We start from the raw sequence: 22,798 nt of genomic DNA on the forward strand, positions 1-22,798 counted from the left end.
CTCTCCGTTTCTCTCACACATACGCACCCTCACACAGCCATACAGTTATTTACATTGCTGCCTGCACAATATAGAATCGTTTCATTAAGTGAGCATCTTTTTTTTTTTAGCCATCGTGCTGCGGTACATTGCGATTAATTGTGCATCCATACATGCTGTCAGTATCAAGGAAACTGCTGGGGAAAAAATATATATATATCAGTAAATTTCCTTCATTATAACTCATGCACTGGTTTAATTAGGGGTATTCTAGTTATTGGTAATAAGAATGCACTTAGGAACCGGGTATGCTGGGTGTCAGTAATTATAGGCAAAGGTTTGGGGAGCATGGCTTGCTTTTTCATTCTTAGTGCTTTTTCATTTCTGAAGAGTGTATTGCTGCATTTTAATCAATGCAGAAATATTTTTAGTTTTGTTTACTGGTAAGAAAACTCATGCAGCACTGGCTATATATTATTTATTTTATGATTTATTTAGATTTTCTTGAAATATACATTTGTAGCTGTAAATATTACATTTTAAAGGAAAAACTAGACTTTTGTAGGAATCATTAAACTGGATTATGTTTGTACATCAAAATATTTCCTACCCGATATATTTTCCATCACGGAATAAGCTGTAAAAATACCACATAATTTTTAATATATCGCTTTTCTAAGAGTAAAATCTCTTTTTAAGAGACGCTCGGACTAGAAATGGCCCAGGAGTGAACTATATTTAATTCTTGGAATATAAGGTGGCAGGAGAGGGAGAGAAAGAGAGAGAGGGAGACTTATCCGAGCATTTTGAAATTGAAGCAGCTAATGGGGTAGTATTAGAAGTAAAAACGCTTTGTGGATGTCTGGAATTTATGTTCAGATCTGTATCTGAAAAGCACTGCTATAACCTTTGGAATCATTGAGTAACCTCTTAGTTTCTTACTGCTATCTTCTTACTTGCTGGCATTCGCAGGCTATTGAAAAGAAACCTCAGAGTTACAAGAAAGTGAGCACTGTATGTTCAGGGAAAACGCTTGAGCTTTACCACTTGGGAAGGAAATTAAGTGGTTAGTGATTTGCATAATGTGGGCACCACCTTCTACAACATCCTTTATCAGAACCAAAATGACTAATGTCAGACCACAGAGTCCTTTTGAAACCGTGGGGCTGTTTCATGTTCTCTCTGAACCTCTACATGCTGCACTGTACTACTGTGTCCTGTTATAAGTTTTCATTTTGCACAACGTAGACCTGTTTAATATTTATCAGCATGCTGCCTCTAACTTGATACATTTGTACTGCACAGAAATTGATTTTCAAGAAATGTGTTTTGGATTTTTCGCACGCTTATGGGGTTTGAGAAATGCATATTTGCATAGAAATAATCTTTAGTGAGCTAAATTTTAGAGTATGTCAAATTTATAAATATCACTACTGTAAAGACATATTTTTAGAAATAGATTTCTGGCACAGTTTATTTCAATTCCATTTTTCACATTTGTGTCACCAACATAGCTTTGGCTTGGTATTTTTTAATGCATTTGTTTTCAGCGTTCATGTTTTAGAGATTAAACTTTTCCATTGTCTTGTTCAGATGGTGCTTGAAAAAGCTTGAAAATGAAACGAAGCAGCAGAGGTGCTTTTGTTTAAAAGGCATCCATTCGGTTTGAGACGTGTGGCCAGAAGAACTTACTGAGCTCCTTTTTCTTCTTCCAGCTCCAAGCATAAATATATTGCTGGTTTTTTTTGTGTTATGTTGTCCCTTTACTGAAAAAGGAAGTTCTCCATTTTTAAACCTCCTGTGCATCTTTAAGGCACATTATGTTTCCTGTATCTGTTCTTTCATTTCAGAGTAACTGCTATGCCTCTTCTGTTAGCTTTTGCCATTTTAAAAGTACAGGTGCTTACTGCACAATCACAAACAAGTAATGAATTGAGAACGCTCCAGTGTTCCATCTACAAAAATAATAAGATATGCTTTAAACATGTAGCAATATGTATGGAATAGCAATACTTGCTCTGAGCTGTTCTGGTTCCTATTGCCTTGCCACAAATACTGAAAAGGTGTTGCAAATTCATTCTCAAGCTAAGGAGATTTCCATTCTAGAAATAGACTTTGTGTTCAAAAAGGAAACACAGAGTAACATAGGAAAATACAGCGTATTCTCTCAATTTTAGAGTGTCCCCTGTAAAAATGGGGGACGACGATATTGTCTTTTTCTGGCTGGTGTCAGGGGACATGTAAGTCATACTTTCTAGTGCCTGGAGTAAAGAATTAGGTTCAAAAATAATAAACAAGCCTGGTTTCTGTTGAGCTGAATGGAAAGATATTCTTATCTCAGAGATAAATTTCCACTAGGGCCTCAAGATGACTAGGAGTCTCTAGGCTTGTTGACTTAACAGCTTGACCTGGTTTTTAGTAGGTGTTCCAAGGAAAAGCTTGGCTGCATGATCTGGCTGCTAATTGTTTTAGAGTTCTCAAGTTTTGCTGTAAATATTTTTATATCGCTTGCAACTTTTTGTCTCTGCAAGCTAAATGTGTTTAATTGTGCCATCTTGAGAGAATTTCTCAAGCTGCTTCCTATTCCAAATGTTGTGCGTAATCTTTGTATGTACATTACAAGGGCAGTTATCATATCCCAGAATGACTTGAGGCCAGTTTTCAAATCCCTCTGGAAATGAACCACTGGTGTAGAGTTCAAGAGGCTTCTGCTAATCAAATGCCTCTGTGTGCTAGAGAAATTTTACCCTGCATTGACTAGTGTAAGTTTCCTTGTGCACTTTAAGACACTGCTCTTCTTCTCATGTACTGATGAGTGAGCTAAGGTCAGGGAAGATGCTTGGCTCAGGGCACTCTCACCATGAAAAAGAAGACACGCAGAGGGGCATTTCTCAGTGGGAGAATCATTTAGCATTGGGCTTGTTCTTGTTCACTGGTCAAATGTGTTGACCCTTGAAGAATGCTATATATGGTCTTTGGGTTTGTAGAATCGGATTTCTGCAGAGAAAATATATACACTGATAGTAGCCTTTTTATTTGTTTATTTTATGTTAGAAGTTTTAGGGAATCAAAACAATTTAAGAATTAATTTAGGTTTACTATATATAGCGTGGGGAGGGAGAAGGAGGTCAGATCATCAGAACTGCCTTTGACTGTTCAGAAGTAAATGCTGAGCATGTCACATGCAGGGCAGGCAACTTTCTCTGTGCCGGCTCTTCTGAAAGCCAATAAAATGTACAGTGAAATATCGCCACTGTCCTGATTAAAATGAACAAACTAACAAAAACCCCAAGGTGTTTTTTTTTTTTCTCTTTAGACTCCATCAAAAGTTTAAAAATAAAAAAATAAAAAACTAGGAAATCCTTTGTAAAATGAGCAAGGCAATGGAACTTCTCTAAGAAATTCTCTTTGACCAGTTCAGACAGCTTAAACACTATTGACCATTCTTCCACCAGCTCAGTGATGCATGGCTTTTTGAATCATCCATTTTCTTTGAAGACTACCTGGGGTTAGCATATCATTACTTGATAACAGAGTTTCAATTCTAACCCCCTGGCAGTGCTGAGCCTTAAGCTGGATACACATACTTGCAGGCTCATCCAACCCTACATAATTGTCTGTACATTTATTTTATTGTCAGCTCAGAAACAAGCTCAAGAAACCAACTGTTTGCTTTAGAACACATTAACTTCTTTATCACATTAATACTGACTCATATCTTATTTCCCAGTTGCAGTAACAAAACCATTCAAATATTTCCCTCGCAGGACAATATCTTTAATAGCTTCTGTGTGTTTCCTATTTTTGGCTGTTTCTGTATAAACAGACTAATCTAATAGCATGCTGAACCATCTATACTTGGCAGAAATTCAGCAACTCACTCATTTCTATGGCAAGCCGAGATGCCAAGGGAAAAAAAATCCTCACTTTTACTGCAGTAGGATCTTTCTATGGCTATCATTTGGGTTACTGCAGCACCTTGGCTAAAAAAACCACAACCAAACACCCACATTTATTGCAGCACTGGATAAACCAAATAGGAGAGCATTATTCCATCACAGTGTCCACAGGAATTCATTTACCTAATGCATTCAGCCTCTCTCATGTGTACTGCTTTAAATGGTGGTAGTGCACAAGCTTAACAATATCACTGAGAGCCAACTTGGGAGGCAGTCTGATAAGACTGGAGAAACCATCAGGAAGTCAGTGGAAGATGCTTACACGTAGAGTCCTTACTTAGGGTATTTAGCCATCCTTGACAAATTAAATGTTGTTGTCCCTCCACAGCAATCAGAAGCTGTTCTGTGAAACCACTCGATCAATGTCTCCCATCCACATTGTGACTCTTATCCTAGGATACCCCCATTGCTCTCGTGAATAAATTGGCAAAATGTGTGGTTCTGCTTCTGGTTGCTGCTCTGAGCACTGGGGTATATGATTTGATGTACGTTTATTTGGGGCAAATGCTATCTTAAGCAGTCTGAGACTCTTGCTTTCATGAGCGAACCTCTTCATTATTGAAGTCAGCACTTTTTGATGGTTTATATTTCAGCCAGATTAGTTTCCTGATCTGGTTCATTGCATGCTTATATAAATTCTTGCACTGGCAAAAACAAAGAAAAAAAGAAATGGCCAAAGACAATGACTACTTATTCCAATTTAAGATTGTAGCCCAGTGTCCAATCTTGGGTTGGTTTCTCTGCAGTCAAAACAGAGCACTATCATCATACAGCGTCTATCTGTAGAGAGTTCATGTTTGTGATAAATATTTGAGTTATTGATAAATGTTGCTATAAAAATGCAAATTATGATGGTTTTCTTATTGTTTTACAACCACATCAGCTGCAAAACCTCTTAGATTGAAGTGGGTTTATTTAATTTTGGGCATTTATCAATACTTACAGGTTTATTTATGTAATTGACGTTTTTAAGTCCCTGTCCTTGTAACATTTGGGTGTAAGAAGCTTATTGAAAGCACCTAGATCTGAAATCAATGCATCTCTAATACAAAGAGATTCCTTACCTGAATTGGCCTAAATGTATAGAAATAACCCACTGTTGGACTGTACTCAAATGCCTGACTTTAAAACAGAGAAATATTGAAGTTTCTTAGGCTTTCATTTTCTTTGCTTGTTTTTTAAACTGTATTTTTAACATTATTCTTGCTACAGTACTCCAAGTTCATCCCTAATATAACTGTATTGAAATCAGTTGGGAGACTTGTAATTTTAAGAATAAGACACAGTAAAGTGCTTTGCTGGATCAGAGCCTAAAAGGATTAGTACTGTGGAATGCTTATGGTGGACATAAAGGTAACCATATGAATAAAAGTCATTTTCATTGCACTGGAGTAGTTTGGGAATTTTCTTCTACTTCTCAACAAAAGAAATAAAAGAGTAGAATAGACTCTTATTGCCAAGCAGAGAATCCTATATAAGGTTTTGCATTATTTTGCAAATATTAAAGTTGTAGAGAACCAAGATGTAAGTCCAAGATATAAGCCCCGTAGCTTTTATTTTGAGGCTATGAACATTTTAAAGCAAATATTTGGTACACAAATGATAAGACCAATGGGGAGTTGATTGATTTTTAAGTATAACCATAGTGGCTTCGTGCCTATTCTATGTTTTTCATTAAGGCAACAATCTGAGACCTTGTCCTGGAGAACTGAAGTATTTGATGATTTTTTATTGTATTCTATGAAATAAAATGATGAACAGACAAAGGTGATTCCTGTGCTCAGACTGCTCATGATTCCCCAGGAAAACTTGGCATTGGGTGGAGCAGCCAATAGACTACAAGCTAGTCTGCTGCAGATGCATCTAAGGTGGATTTGGGACTATTGCTCTTCATGCTAGAATGGATATAAACTGAGGGCTGCAGGGTAGTGTGCATAAGGCCTTATTCTCCGGTATTTTGTATTGCTACGTTATAAATTGAGTGAAGAGCGGGAGGAAAAAAGGCAGTGATGTACAGTGGCATGAGAGCAGCCCTGAGGAGAAGGATTTGGGAGTGTTGGTTGATGAAAGACTCAACGTGAGCTGGCGATGTGTGCTTTGAGCAGCCTGGTTTAGAGAGAGGTTTCCCTGCCTCATAGCAGAGGGATTAGAACTAGATGGTATCAAAAGTCCCTTTCAACCCAAACCATTCTATGATTCTGTGATTACAGCAGCTCAGGACGTGAGAGAGGCCCAAGTCCAGGTGGGGCTTCATATGTCCTGGCCTGGCAAGCAGCATGCTGAAGCAGAGTTGCGTGGAGTGGCACATGTCAGTCTGTGGATCTAACATGAAATGGAGGAGCTTTTTCTGTCCAATTGCAAGGTACTTCAGGGACAACATTTGAATTGAAATAGTGCTTCTCCAGGCTGTGAGTTGTCCACTCATGTTGCAGTTGCGTGAGTTAGTCAGTACTCATTTGGGGACTGTATGTAACACAACGGTTCTCTGATTCAAAAAGACTTTTTTTTTTTGGATTCTGCCCAAAGCCAGTGACCCCTGGTATGTGGCACTGAGGAACCGACTCCTTTGAGATGAGGTGTGAGAAATGGGGCAATGATGGTGAACTGGAGTCATTCCTGGCTCTACAAGTACATCATTTACTTTAAAAGATCTTAGCTCGGGTGCTGAAGTTACATTCAAGATGACTAATTGAGTTTTGCATCTGAAATTCCCCATGTTTTCAAGGAAATATGCTGAACTGTAATCAACTGTTGTATAGGTTTTTAGTTAATACTGAGATTCACTGACATGGGAAAAAACATTCTGTTTCCAAAGTGGAGAGTTACATGTTAATTCTCTCCTTTAAGATCCATTCAGTAATTCATTAGAAGAAAAATGTGCATGTGCTCATTTCTAGGAAAAACATTCATGAAAATAGATGTTCAGTGCTCACGCTAGAAATGAAGATTATGTTGCAGGTGCAGAGGTGCTTGCCTGTGGGCGTGTGCTGCAAAGAGCTTGGAATTGAAACACAGACATTTTCTGATGTGTCAGCTAAGCTAAGATGTTGCATTTTGTCTGCAATAACAACTTTGAAGGTGATCATCAAGCGTTCGGCTGAATTTGTACACTTCTTTCTAACATCATTTTGCTTGATGATAAAAATCAGAGTTCATAAGAGATTTGGCCGCTTCCAAGTTATTTTTAATCCTCACACGTGGCTTTTTGCTGTGTGGTACTGAGGTCAGACAGTTCTTCCCCTTTTCTTTCTTTACTTCTTTGTGAGTTGAGGACTGAACATTGCTGATTTTTGAGCATCAGATAAGATCAATTTTCCAATTGTGTAATACAGTACCTGGATTTTCTGAATGGCACTGTTAATTGTCATTGACTATAATAGAATATGAATAGCACCGCCACTTGACACCAACTTAATGGTTCCGACTTTTCAATGGTGCCAGGAGTTTAAGGCTAGAGGGAAAAAAGGGTCAGAGGAAAGATAAGAGCTCTTCCGATTCCATTGAAAAAGATTAAAGCTTCTGTGTCTTTCAAGTGGTACTTGTGAGGGTCACCGTTTCTGTGAAGTCCCTTAAAAGTTGAAGCAATTGAGAATCCCAGAAGGTCTTTCAGGACACCTCCTCCACGTTTTTTTTTCAGGTTAATAGGCAAACAGTGAGACTCAATCTAGGATGGTTCAAGGAGAAATGTGGACAGTCAGGAGAACGCTATCTTTGAAGAGTGCAACATCTCTAACTCTGTTCCTCCCTAAGGAAGAATCCCTCTTGTTAACAGACTTTGTCCAGCTGAGAGCTTTGGGAAATTTGGAGATTTACTTCAGTATCTCTTTTAAGAAGAGTTTACTACCCTTAAATGCACAGCTATCTCTGCCTATTGGGAATCTGATTATACACAAGATTACCTATCTAATCTGATCACAGCAGTTCTCGCCATTCTCAGGGACAGAGGCTAGGAAGAGGAGGATGTTTTACTTCTTTTCCCTTTTGAACGTCAGTGCAGGGAACAGTTATTCAATACCTGCCATTACGCATGTACAGTGCTAGATTTTAACTTTTAGATTTTATCTATTTTTAGTACTATGTCCCAGGGAGTTCTGGGGGCCTGGTGGCTGAATCAGAGAAGCGTATTATGCAGAAATCTGGAAGAGATACCTGGTGTGCAGGTGGAGATTGAGTTGTGTGCAGGATGTGTTGGAAGTGGGGCTGGTGCTGAGTCCTGTTTGTGTCCTTACTTGTGGTATTGATGTTTAAGATATGCTGTTAATGTACAAGGGACTGATTCTGCATAATAGTAGAATACTGGCAGTGATATATAGAAATTGCATAAATCAAACTATATAGGAGGCAGAAATAAGCACATGTAAAAACTTGACATGTATAAAGTGAATGTAGAATTTGAATACTAAGAAGATAGTAGAAGGAGGGAAAGGTCTCGTTATCTTCAAATGTCCAAAAGGGCTGATGTAAAAAAATCTTCAGTTTTCTTGAGTTTGATGTTGTACAAACTCTGCTGATATACATGAGGGAAAAATAGCCCAGATTTGCTTTGAGTATGGTATTTGTCAATGGATATTCCATTATTTTAATGACCAGGGGGGAGGATTGAAGGGTGCAGGGTTGGTTTTGTTGTTTTATCATTAAAACTATTGTTTGGGAACAAAGCTTCCAGAAATTGTAGTCAGGGAAAATTTCTTTATTCTGCCTGATCTAAGTTTTCCCAGTAGAGTTCTGTTAAAAAAGAATAAACAAGGAAAAAAAAGCAAAACAGCAGAAGTGAGAATTAGATATAAATACGACATTAAACTATATCTTTTAATACAAAAGAACTCTTTTTTAATTAGAAGCTTGGAAGGACATACCCTTTAATTGCTGCACTTGTAGTTTCTGGGCCATCAATATCCTTGCTTCTTTCATTAATAAACGGGCAAGTCAAGTAGGAAAGCTGCAGGAGTATAATTTTTTCCCTTAAGCTCTACTTAATCAACAGCAGACTTGATCAAACACAAAAAAGAAAATGTAAATCAGTTGCATTAATTCTGCTGGCAGTAAATAGTAAGAAGAAAGCTAAACATGAAAGAATGCTCATTTTGCAGTTGATATCTGGGGTAGGACTGAATGAGAGAAATAAGTATTTAAACAGCTCTTTAGATTGTGAGTGACTAGGGGAATACTGGGGTTTATGTATGGATTAGCACAGTGATAGACCCTGAGTAGCAAAAGACGATGACTAATTACCTGACAGAGCAGCACTCCATTCGACTTGGTCATTGAAATTAATTTCTGTTTTCAGGACTGGCAGAAAGCAGCTGCAGAATTTCAGTTCAATACTCAAATTAACTAGGAGTCTAAATTATTTCTTTGCACATGCGGTATTAGAGGAGTGGGTTACTAAATTGATCTTGATTTTACACACGGAGGCAAGAATTATTCCACCTTTTTCATCAGAAGTCCATGTCCTCTGGAATCGGGGAATAAAACCTGTGCTGTAATAAACTGCTTGGCACTGATTTGAACTCTGTCAGATAGTTAACATCTTAACATTTCCTGGAACCCCAGATGAAAGAATTATAAAATAAAGTCTTCCGGGATGGAAGAACATTTTACTACCTACCCACAGAGTAAAATACACTGAGCAGAGCTTACTCATATGAATTTACTTCATAGTTTGAATTGGATTATTCCCAGAAAGTAGTTTGTCTTATTATGTCTGTGTGTTTTACAGCCTAGTACATTTGAAAACTTCACTGACTTTGATGAAAGAGGTGGGAAGATGTCCTGCTGGATATTATTGATGAACTCACAATAGCTTTGAGTGAGACGTGGAGATGGAAGAAACTATAAGTAACTGCAAAAAAACCCTGCAGAATCAACTTTGTTAGAAAAAGCTGTATACACTAAAATGAGGTCATATATCCCGTGATTCTAAAGTACAGGAATTCTGCCAGATGTATGCGTTGGTTGTTGACTCATTACATCCATGAGCAGCAATTTCGCCTTTTGCCAGTAGCAAAACTCCCAAAGCCTTTTGTCTGTTTTAAGGTTCCTCATGTTTTGATTTATTTATGCAGTAAAAGTAAATTCTTAATGTTTATAAAGAAATTAAGCAAATAAATGAGAGGGAGGAACGGGCAGGAGTATGAAGAAAGAAATAAATATTTAATATTCATGGGTACGCTTTAACTCAATGGAAAAGCAGGCAGGAGAGCTATGCTTGAACCCTTTTTCCAGCACTTGTGCCCCTCAGTATTCTTTCTGAATAAATTATGTTACATCCTACTCTTGCCTGCCTGCTTGCTCTCAGCAGACACTCCTAAGCAGAAGGATTACCACAAAAAACTGGCAGCTTTTGTCTTAGTCCAATGTGGATTCTCAGTTGTAACCGGTCACCTCAGTAACTAAGGGGCATTTTATTTCCTTTGATGATGGTGTGTCAACATAGCTATGCAAGAAGTGATTGGATTTTATTCTAATTAGATAATGAACTTGTGGAGGTAGAAGGTTATTTAGGAAAGCAAAACCAAAACTGAAGAACATTCGTTTAATCAGATGCTTTGCAGACTTGCTTTGGTGGCTCGTGAGATATAGTGCGTTGAGAAATCTGCTCTGGCATATTACAGTGTCCTATTTCACAGTATAACACACAGGTAATGATTATGAGGTAATATATAGTTTATTTTCTTCTATTTTCAAATAAATAACCAAAGAAACTAATCAGAAATTCATGAAAATAATGTTGTTAAATTGTAAGTGGGAACTTACTTAACTCTCCAGTACAGATATTAGTAAGGTTAAAACATCACATTAAATGGTTTTATTCCCTTCATTTTAATTTAATTCATTATCCCTTTTCTCTTAAGCTCTATTGTCCAACCATTATATTATCACTTTGCATATGCTTTGTGTTCTATTTTTGCACTCATTAAAAAAACTAATACTTTCCTGCATACCAAGAAAAAAAAAATCACTAAATAATGACAGTAGCCTTGGAAATACAGTTTACCTGTTTGTCTTGTTGACTGCACGGAGTTCTGTCTCCACGTTGATATACCAAGCATCATGAATTAAATTACATGTAGGCAATTGATTTGCATTGGCTTTGCATAGAGATGTAGGTGTCATTTATGCTTTTATGTTCTGGAAAATTAATACTCCTCATCTTAATACCAAGAGTCTACCGTGATTACTCTTAGGCTCCCATTAATATGAATTCCCTTGCATTGCCATTACAGGGAATGATGTTAATGTTGTGCTTTTTGTCTTTGATGTGGATAGCAGGTTGTCCTGAATGTGTGTAAGACTGACTGAGAACTGCAATGATTTGCATGTGCATTGGTGATCTGAGTTACTTTTTGTCATTTCAGCCTGTAGTAGAGGCTATCAACAGTGGTAGATCAAATGTTGGTCTGTGACAGCCATATCTACAAATTGTCTATAAATGGCAAAATAGGACCAGCTATGAGATTGTCTGTGAGAACACCAGATCATACGCAGAGCTGCCTTGAAGTTCTCTCATATGGGAACTAATTTAGGTCAGCCTGGTTTGGGAATGATTTCTACCCAAAGCAGGATTTGAAGGGCTCGATTTATCTTTGTCTTTCATCTAACTATCCATTCTTCAAGTGTTAATCAACTTCTTATTAAAAGACTGATCATTCATTTCTTGCCAAGAACTTCAGTGTTGCGGAGAATAATGGAAGTGGTGTAGATTTGGGATATAACTTTACTTCCAGGGATTTTGAAGAAATAATGCTTATTGAAAATGGGAGTATTTTAAGAAAGTGTGTGAGAATATAGAAAAGACCAGCAGATAAGGCACCATTTTGTGGGCTTCTAAGAAAAATGATTAAAGAATGCCCTTCTAGATACAGATCCAGCATGAATGCTACTTGTTTTACTCTGTGCTAACTCAGCTTCTCAAGAACGCTGTGGAAATTTCTTTTGCCCATGAAATATTTTCTCCTCAGCGTGAGGCCGCTGCCATAGTCTGTAACCTCCAGCAGGCTTGCTAGACTGGGAAAACTGAAATGCTGCTGCTCACTGTGGCAGCTGACAGAACAAGCAGCACCAGTGAGCAATTATGCTCTCATGACCATATACTGTAGGTTGTTTAATTGTCTTTTGCTTGGAGTTAAACAAACTGAAAACTTCAGATGGCAGGGCAGTGCCATTTTTCAAGTGAAATTGCAGAAACAGGAAATCTATAAAGAGGGCAGATGCTTCACGCATATTCTCCACTTGCTGCTGAGACCATTATTAACACAATAATTTAAAAATAAAATATACAGAACATGAGAGTTTTGAAGGAAGCGTTGTTTCCACAGATTAATTCCTCTCACTGATAAAGTCTGGAAGAGAAAATTACAGAGAAATTTTCAGTCTTGGAAACCAAACCTGCTTTGTTCATTGCCATGTTGTAATACTTGGGGACAAGAACCTGGCATTTCTTTATCTCAAATAATGCCTTGAACCTGCTAAATAAGAATGCCTGAATTAGGCCAGATCCTGGCCAGCAAGAACTTGCTTGTGGATAGGCTGTTTAAGTTCTGTCCAGAACCCAAGTTGTAAGCATATCATGTCATGGTGAGGTATTTATTATAATGGAAGCATTCTTGGGAGGGCAGGATTCAGATGTTTAAATAAGAGCTGTGCATAGGTTTTTAGAGCCTTATTCACAGTAAATTTTATGTTGGTGAAAAGTTATGGAACGGGTTTCCACGCCATGTCTGGTTGTTCTCAGAAATCTCATAAGAGATAAGGAGTCTGAACATCTTTCTTAGGGGAGTGGCAAATGGAGGGTTGAGGACAGGCGGTGTGCAGACCAGGAAAAATGAGGGGAAAGCACCTTACATAGCAATTTTAATTCTACAGTGCTCCTTTATGCCAAGCATAGTCAGAGTAATGTCCTGCAGCAACTGGGACTCCGGGATAAACAGCTATTCAGTTTGTCTCAGAAGCTTCTTTCTCAATACCTGCATCTGATGACATTTGAGTTATTACACTGGGCGTTTAATAAACTTACTGCTCACTAATTAGAAATATTGTTACCAGGTGATCCAGGTATTAGATAGGAACTTCTTCACTGCCCTCCTGAGCAATCACTTAGGCTACACATCCCTTCTCCGTGACAGCACTGAAGTGTTACTGCCACACACCTGCCCTGGTTGTCTCCTATAAAAGGGAGAGAGAGGAGGGTCAAAGTCAGCTTCAGCCCAGCAGTGGCTGGACTCCTACTGAAATGCAGTGAGCAACACTAGCTGCCATTGATACAATTTGAAGTGATTATGTACACTGCTATTTGGATTAGGATTTAATGTGCTGTTCGCTGGGTATATGCAGGCTAAGAGTTTCCTGCAGAAAAAAAAAGAAATGGATATAATAATGTTCTTGTGCTGTAAATTGTCCAGAGATTTTGGAGAATTCTGCAATAATGCTGAATGGATGAAGAAGGGCACGCATATGCACATCGATGCAAATATTTCCTACTCAGCATTTATTTTTAGTACATATGTACATTTCTGCTTGTACAGAAATGGACTGGAATCAGATGAATGAGGTTACAGCCTAAAATAACCATCGCACTCAGTGCCAGCTCCGAACCTGATGGTTTTATAAAAGACCCAAGATACATATGCACGTCTATAATTTTGCACCGATGAAAGCCTTTCTGAAGTGCTCTTGCTGCTTATTGAAACAGTATAAACTGTAGCCCCCTCCCCAAATTCCTTAACCCTCACATCCAAATAACAGAACACCAGTCATTGTGTTAACGATAAAAAATATACTTCCATTGGCTTTGATAGCTTTGCATTTTAAGAAAACAAAGTAATCTTTGAGCCAGAATTTCACTATATAATTAATTTGCACAAATACTTTTCTGAAAAGAGGAGGAAAGTCTCGATTTCAGTGGCAGACAAAAGAAATTCTGTAATTAATGTTGTTTTCTTGACATTAAAGTGACTGTTCTAAGTGTGTTCACAAGGATCAAATTGTTTGTGAAGATACATAGTGCCACTAGTAAAAGAGAATAAATCAAGCAGAGTATGATAGAAAAATGTCCTGACAGTCATCTGGATGTCTTTGTACTTTAGAGTAGTCTTTTTCACTTCTGTTGTTGTTGGAGCTGTGTTTTTGGTAGGCTTGACTGCTTTTTGGAAAGTTAAAAGGAATATTTTGGTTTCTAAGAAGCAGATATAATGAACTTGACTTGACAAACCCCCACTGGCATCTTTAGGGAACAAGTAGATTAAACAAGTAATTATACCATAAGGTTTTTAGAAGTTAGTAGATTTAAATACATTGTATGAATCTCATCTTAATGTAGCCCTTTTGTCTGTAGTGCTTCCTGCCAAAAAAACCTCTTGACAGGAAATAAACATTAAAATAATCTTTAATCCCTTGTCTGGTCTATTACCATTAACAATTGATGCACTTTAATTTTGTGGGATTTTAACTACAAAATGGAATGGCTAAGTAGTGATAATTGGGTTTGGAATTATACGGTCATTTATATCAACAGAAATGCAAGTGGCTGGGAGGGTGATTAATTATTTAACGTTTCCTGGCTGTGGTTCCTATTATAGAATTTTCTGATATATTCTGCTGTGAACAATTATCACCAAATGAGGATAAACAAATCTGTGATGTGAAGTCTTATTTATAAATTAAACTGTATTTAGAAAATGTCTATTTCATTTGCATTTTCACTTTCTTCCTGATAGAACTGTCACAGTCAACTTGTTTTTAAGCTTGTCTGCCCTTTTCCTCAGTTTTCAGCTTCACATCACAGATTGTGTGCAAGAAAAACAGAGCTTCAGGTATCCTTAACATAATTCCTATTCCAAATAAAGATATGGTTTATACAGTCGTGATAAATCGTTTACATGTACAGTCCCTGTTTGGCTCCCAAATAATATAATTAGTTATATAGCATGACAGTATATAAAAATGTAATCCAGGTGCTGGCATCAGACTGGATAATCTCTTACCTTCTGTTTTGAAAATGTGGGAGGAGGGTACTGGTTCTTCCATTCTTAAATGCTATTCTTCAGTGTCTGAACTCTCATCTTTAGTAGATGCATCAGTGAGAGTTAACGTTTCAAGTTCTCTCTCTTATGTAGAGACTGTCTGTCACTGTAGTGTGTTATGCTAGTACGCCCTTGTTGATACAAGCAGAATTTGCAATTCATTATTCTTTTATTTTCTTACATTATGTTTACAATATTTTTTTACAATATGTGTATGCTGTTTCTTGTGACAACATCACACATATTCATTCTAATTAGTATTTTCCAAACCGTTTTTCCTGGCTGTTACCCTGAGATTTTTCCCATCCTTAATTTCCATTAATAAAACAAAGCAAAGCACTACAGCCCTTAGTTTGAAAGCAATTACAAAAAGCACCTGGGTTTCTTCTTCAAGCAGAACTCCTTACAGTCATCCCTGGCAGTCCTACCCAGAAAACAAAATCCAGTTTACATGCTTATATATCAACAAAGAAGGAACAACAAAATGATGATAATTATCATTACTGCAGTTCCTAGACTGTTAGTCACAGATGAGGACCCTGCCATATTAATAAATATGCAAAATAAAGCCAGAAAGATTGTTCTGAGTCTGTATTGCTTGAAATTTAAGTGTTAATCAAAAGTCGAGGATGCACACAGATAAAAAGAACAAGCATATAATGAGATCATATTAATCAATATGGTAGGCCCTGTTTTAGGCACAATTTTTTTGATGCAAAAGAAAAGATTAGATAGCAAAGAAAAGGAGAATTTTAATGTGGGTTATGAAGAAAGATAATGAGATAATATTGCAGACGCTTGTGGGCAGATCTGTAAACATAATAAAAGAAAGCATGAAAATGCTTGTTTGAAAATTTAGGAAGTCATCAGTGAGAACAAATATCTAGAAGTTGATCTAGGGTGAGTGTTGACATGTTGATAGTCAATCAGGGATAAACTGGATTAAACTGAAGACTTCTGTATCTCACCCTCGATCTTGGCACAGGATCCTCGCAGCCCGTGTCGGTGCTTCCCACCTCATTATGCACAGCATCTTTAAAGCACAAGGCTGTCCAGCCTGTGTGCTGGGCAGCAAATTCTCAATAAAGCTGAATGGCAAAGGAATGCATAGGATAAAAGGGGCTGGCAATCACCTTGAGAATCATTGTCAATTAAAATGTTCACTTGCTGCCTTGGCTGCAGTGCTGTGGTATCTCAGTAGAACTGAGTTGGGTATGTTAGCTTGCCTCATGTCTTTTATTAGAGGTAAGGTTTGTGCATTGACCAGGTGAGTCTTCAACGGCCAGAAATCTGGAGTAATAGAGGCTCAGGGGTGTCCATCTGACCAGCACAGTCAGATGTAGATGGATAGTAGCCCTGAAAAATGGGGTGTAGGGCTTGGTGAGTGTGCTGAAGCTGATGGCTTAACACGTAGTACAGGTCGATGAGAGTCACAATATTAACACTATATTTGTGCCAGAAATAGATGTGTCCATCAACCATTACAAATCCAATCTAACTCTCAATAGCAAAGTGTTAAACATTCACAAACACTGAATTTTATTTGCTTTTAAAACAGTGGTGAGATTTCCCAGTTATCTTTCCCATATTTTCCATTAGAGCGTGGACCTTGAAACATATCTTGTTTTTCTTATAACATAAAAAAGAAAGATCTATCACAAGTGCATTTATAATCATATGCATCATTTTTCTTTAGACAGCCACAAGAATACTTAGAAATACAGTTGCATTACTCTTTCTGTGCCATTGTGGAAATCTTGCTTTGAATCATCCAGTGTTTATCAGGTGATGGCCCATTGGTAATGATGTGTCAAACTGAGCAGTGTTTGAGGAACTGGTAGTGCAGATTGCACAGTAACATGTTTTTCAGTTCACACTGATCTAAATGACCTGAGATCTAATTGTGTGAATTCCTGAAAACTTTTAACACTTACTGTAATTTGTAGCAACCACTGTATTTGCTGGAGATTTACTCAAGTACATTCAAGTACATTATATGTGCAACGCTGATTTCAAAAGATTGAAGAATGTTAGTGCTGATTGTAACTAATTAGCTCATATAGCCAGAAAAGTATATTTTACATTTTGAAATGAGTATTTTCTTTCAGCAGATGCTAATACATATTAGGACATCTGTTTATTTTTTTCCCTTCAGTCTTCTTTCTAACTGCAACTTATTTAAAATACTGTTGTCAGCTGAAATAATATAGCCTTAAACAATATTACTTGTATATGTGGTTGTGAACTCATGTCTGCTTTTGAGATGTCTTTCTGCATAAGCAGATTTTTGTTTTGCGTAAGTGAAAGATGTATGAAAAGTTGTTTTGCTTCATTTAAATTGGAGCAGGGATGAAAAAGGCAGAAAGAAGTCAGTAGGATAAAATGTGATGCTATCCCCACTAGGTAAAGTTGTCCAATTATGCCCGGTGTCAGAACTTTTTAACATTTGAATGGCTGGGAGGGGATACTAATTTCAGCCTTAATGATTGCTGCTTTAGGAGTCAACATCACAACACTTCACTTATAATTTTAGCACATCTGTCAGCTTGTGCTAAAAAGGAGCCCAGGGCGAGTGGGTGACTGAAGTTCCTTTTATCCCTAGAGACGATTATGTATTCCCTTCAAGAGTGGGAAAGTAAAAAGGTTATAAATACTCACCTACTTCACTGCTGCCCACATTTGCCCTGTTGACAAATAGTGACTTTCATATCCTGCTTTTACATTCATGAGCACAAAATAAATATAAATGGTGCAACTTCTTGTTATATAACACTTATGGAAGCAGCCCATTTATAATTTCAGATATTCTATAATACCATATAGTCCCGAAACTGGACATTTTTTTTCATTTCAATAGATCACATTGATTTTCTGTGTGACTTTATCTACCTAATACAAAGTGGGATTGAACAGTTATTTGTCTGGATTTAGCCATTTCTTATCAAACATTTATGATTTAGCTTTTGCTACAACATCTTCTTGTAAGGTCTTTCTTATTTTTATCTCTTCAGGAAGGGTATGAATGTGATAACGGGACTGTAATAAATCTCTCTCTTGAAAATGAAACATATTTTGGGAAACAGTGTGCTGTCAGCTGGCAGGGGAGGGAAAGTTTAAGGGCCAGAACAGTCAAGCTGGTGGATTGTTTGTAGGATGCCATGGACATCTATTTGTGAGAATGACTGACTCTTCTGTGGATGTTTTCTATGTGTTAAAGACTGCATTTTCCCACCCGTGCAGCAGGATGGTGTTGGTGAGATGAAGCACCCGACAGAAAGGAGAGGTTTGCCTGACCAGGCCAGCCTTACATTGCGAGGCTGTAAAGAATTGGCAGAGGTGGTGGAAAGGTAACTGGCTTTGTGTCTCTGCTGTTACACGTGTAACAAAGTAAGATCTCAGTTTTTTAATTTCTCTTTCAGTTTTTTTGTTCTTTATCTAGAGGGGAAAAAGAACAAATGTGAATGTAATACCAAGTATGATTTAATTAAATGGGAGCAATACATGTAAATAGGACCTGCTCTGTGTTACAGCTTATTTTAAGATTTTGTTTGAAGGAAAAAAGCATACTGAAGGCGGCCATTGTGTATCCCAGATGTTTTAATATTTCTTACCAAAGCACTTTAGCTGAACATTTTCCAAACAACCTCATCATGCTAAAGTAATTTATTTTTCTTTACATAATGCTTTTCTTTCAATGATTTCAAAATGCTCTAAGTGTGCTTTTTGAAGTGCCGAACTAAGTGTCATAGAGCCCCGGGGAGATGCCTGGTGGTTTTATGGTGCCTATTCTGCAGACAGGTAAATTAAAACAAAGAAGGATTAACAGACACCCTGTGAATGAGTAAAGGAGTGAAGATTGGCATGCGAAGTCCTGCTTGCGCGTTGCCAGCCCCAAGCACATGCCTCACTGCTCAAAAACCACAGAGTGCTCACATGGTGCGTTGGGACAGAAGCGAAAAAAACTTTGCAGAAACTGTAAAAGTTAATAATTACACCGTAAAGGCTACTTAACTGATAATGAACATTTAATGCAGAACCGTAAATTTGAATGGGCTTGCAAAGAACATGTTCCTGTGTTTCTGTCTTCCCTACCAAATCTGTTTATAGTTAATTTCTTAACTTGCTTAACCAATGCTGTATTCTGTCCTATTTCCTTCTTTATGTCTCTTCACTGGTGCTTCAGTGACCTCCATGTAAGTTTCTTTATATAGAAACCTGCTATGCTGTCTTGAATGCACAAGGTCAATAATGATTACCCTCTAACTTTGAAGGGCATCCCTTTCTCTGCTTGCAAAGGATATCAAGCCACAGATTCCCTGCATCCCATAATTGTAATTTCTCTTATGAAATGGAGTATTAAGAAAAGAATTTTACTTTTCAGAGAGCAGAGCTTTATTCCACAAACACGTTAAGAATGGTGAAGTCAGGATATAACTTTTTTTTTTCCATTTTAGAAAGGCAGAATTGATCATTTGTATTTAACTTAAAGCAAATCCATGTTAATAGGAATATTTTTGTAATATATTTCAAAAGAAGGAAACCATTCTTTTTGAATACATGTATAGAAAGCAAAATTTCTGTAGATAGATATTGATATGATACAAGAAAAGACCTTATCTGGTTTTTATTTCTAAAGAGCTGTATCTTAATCTGTGCACACTGTAAATTCTTCAAAGACTTTAGCATGATCTGTACAGAAATAATGTTATTACTGTGGGCTGTAGAGGGTATGTATAATGAGAAGATACATATCTTTTGGAACCAATGGCCCTCTAATAATTATCAATAAATAAAGAAGGTTAAAAGAAAGTGCAGAAAGGATAGCAATAACAAAAAGATGCTTAAATTGAATTGATACTATATCTAGCATTGACTGTGTCATCACACAGCTTAATAGCTGGAGTCACAGTTCAATACGATGAACTTGAGAAGGTTTATTTAATGAAAGAACTGGTGCTTTCTGTTCAGTACTAGCAATAGCTTAGCTTTTTAATTGCCTGCTTTAAAAGTTTACATTCTACTAATTGGGAATACTAGATACAAGAAGGTACTATATTAGCTAATATGAGAAAATGGGTCCTAAGAAGTAAATATGAAATAACAGTAGTCATTGTAGAAAGAAATTCATGCAGAGATTTTATTTTACAGGAAAAAAAAATATATATATATATATATATGCATACACTGTGACTTATTTTACCTACAAGCAATTCAGAGTTGTATGCAAGTATATTCTCAGGAAGCTGCTGATTTGATTTTCTGTCTCTTCCATCAGCTATACATTTCCAGGATCTGCTGGGAAATACAATCCCTTTCCTCCCCATGTCCCCCCTCACCCCCCTGCCCCGATAGTAGAAAACTCAGAAAAAGAAATCTAAGAGTAAATTGGAAGAAATGTGCATTCATGTAAATATCTAAACATATATAAATTAGGTTTAAAAATTGAATTCACTGAACATGAATAGTCACTTAAAGTGTAACTGGAATTGACTGTGTCATGTATCAGCCTAATAGCTGGAGCGCCGGTTCAATACAATGAACTTGGGAAGGTTTTCTTAATGAAAGAACTGACGTTTTCTGTGCAGTGGTTGCATTCATCAGACCACATAGTGTTCATTACACTACAAAGGACTGCCAATGTGAATTGTTAGGATCATCTATTAGGTAAACCTGATAGGAACAAAAGGTAGCGAAGGAATGAGAGGCTTCAGTACCTTTATGGGATGTTTGAAGTCTGGCTGCTCCGATGACCTTTTACCAGATATTAGCATCTGGTCATACCCTAACTCTGCTAAACCAAACCAGCAAATAGCATGCATCTTCCAATGCTTATTAACCAACCATGAGCTTTATGTGGCCTCAATCTGTGATCCGATTTGTTTAAATACAGTGGAGGTCATTGAAGAATGGGCACTCTCCAGTACTGTTAATTGCCCTGAAACCCACCCTGGTCATGGTGCTGGTGTGCAGAGGGCGATTTATTCCAAGAGAGATGAACCCAGTGAGCAAAGCACGGGTGGGCGCGTGGTGCTGACACAGGGCAGGCATCAATCCGCAGGGATTTGCATCCGTGCTGTCCTGCTTACCTAATGGCAGCATTGTTAAATTGTTTCATGGGGAGATTAAGGGTTGAAAAGAGAGAGTTAGCAGGAAAGAGAAAAGTTTTGCTGTAATACTCCTACCATCCAGTAATGAAAAAACTTGTCTGCTTTATGGGGCAGCATAAGAACCACAGAAGTGTTCCCAGTGCACAGATGGGCTGTGCTAAAGCACGTAGCAGGTTTAATTCTTCCACGTGGATGTTCACAGTAAATGTATCGGTGTCATTCACTGTTTTTCCTCTGATTTACACTGTTCAGGTTGAAGTTAGGTAGGGATCACTAGATTGAAGACCATACCTCAAGGTCACTCCCCTAACCTTATTTCCCACCTTAAAATGCATTTATATGGATAAGGAAAATACAGTAGCAGCTGCCACATAACTTTGTTTCCTTGCTGACATCTCTGGTGGATGGAAGTGAATCTAAAGCTGTTACCTGGGATGGGGAAATGCAATGTCAGGCCCACTTTGCCCACTGCTGCTGTCATCCACTGCTGTGCCAGAGGTGTCCTCTCTTCTGCCACACATTAGTTATTTTGTTTTCTCCAGCTCTTTGGAAATGCTGTTTATAGATTTTTATTGCATAATCCATCCTCTTCTATTCCTGTTTCTCCATGGGCTGTATTTAGTAAGTGCTACATGTTTCTATGGGAATTTTGATACCATATCAGGGTTTCAGGGTTCTTATTGACATTGGCCAATAAATATTCACAACCTGTAAGAGCAGTATGATGAAAACATGCCGTTGTTGATGTAGAATAGAAGCTAAAGGATTTCAATTTGTTTTGCCGACTTTTCTTTTTAAACTTTTTATTTGGAGAGATTCTAACTATGCTCAGATTGAATTGTCAGGATTTGCACCAACGTTTGTCAGAGAGATTCCAACTTTTACAAGGGTGTTCTGGAAAGGTGTGACTTTGTATGGAGAAGGAAGAGACCTGGGCAGACCTCAGGGAGCCGTGTGATAGTGGAACTGGGAAGCCAGGCCTTGCTGTGCTATGTGGGACCTGGGAAGCATATGCCCCAAACTGAGCACATCTATTTCTTGGCTTTGCACACAGCAAATGTTCAGAGCAAGCGTTCAAAGGAATTAAAGGCCCGTGTGTAATAGTGCCTCACCCTGCTGCTCGCTGTCCCAAAAGGACAACAGAAGGCATCAGGGCTGTTGGAAATGGTGAAGATATTTCCTCTCAGCGGGAGGAAATGCTGCATTTCAAGTTTGGGGATAGGGTAGGAAGCAAGAGGTTTAAAGAATAAAAATGCAAATTGGTGTTACATCTCCTTTGGAAGAAGCTCAGTACTGAGATAGTTGTCAAATGGAGACAGGAGGAGATGGAATGATGCTTGTTTGCCTAAACAGGTGAGAACAGAAATTTTGTTGAGGACAAATTAACTTTGTTAATTTTATAGTGGTATAAAGTGGGGAAGTCTCTTCAGACCTGCCCTGTCTGATAAGAGTTCGAGTGAAGAAATAAGGACCAAACCATACTGCTTACTGTGAGCACTTGGAATCCTCTGGCTCAGTGTTCTGTCATTGGCCTGTCTAATCTGCAAATCTAACTATTTTGAAGTAATCATTGACTATTTTGAATCAACATAGTGCTCGCAGGGTATTCTTTTTTAACTTGGAAATCAGTGAGAAATAAGATGTTTCTCAGTGTAAGCATTTTGAGTGTGTTTGTAGCTGTTACATCTGTTTGGATATCTGCTATAACACGAGAGGAAATCAGTTATTTGCC

General features: G+C 37.7%; 1 protein-coding gene across 4 annotated transcripts in view; it reads left to right on the plus strand.

Annotated features, from left to right (window-relative positions):
- The window catches only part of WWOX (WW domain containing oxidoreductase), a 470,386-nt gene that overhangs the window by 202,416 nt on the left and 245,172 nt on the right, over nt 1–22,798 (plus strand). For 2 of the 4 annotated variants that reach the window (XM_085235307.1, XM_085235305.1), the window contains exon 9: nt 18,200–18,306. The exons of the other annotated variants lie outside the window; for them this stretch is intronic. In XM_085235307.1, the coding sequence (XP_085091433.1) occupies nt 18,200–18,306 (107 nt within the window). The remainder of the gene's footprint in view (nt 1–18,199; nt 18,307–22,798) is intronic. 4 annotated transcript variants of the gene reach the window in all.

This window comes from Meleagris gallopavo, chromosome 13 (genome assembly GCF_905368555.1).
Source record: "Meleagris gallopavo chromosome 13, MGAL_WU_HG_1.1, whole genome shotgun sequence".
Lineage (NCBI taxonomy): Eukaryota > Metazoa > Chordata > Aves > Galliformes > Phasianidae > Meleagris > Meleagris gallopavo.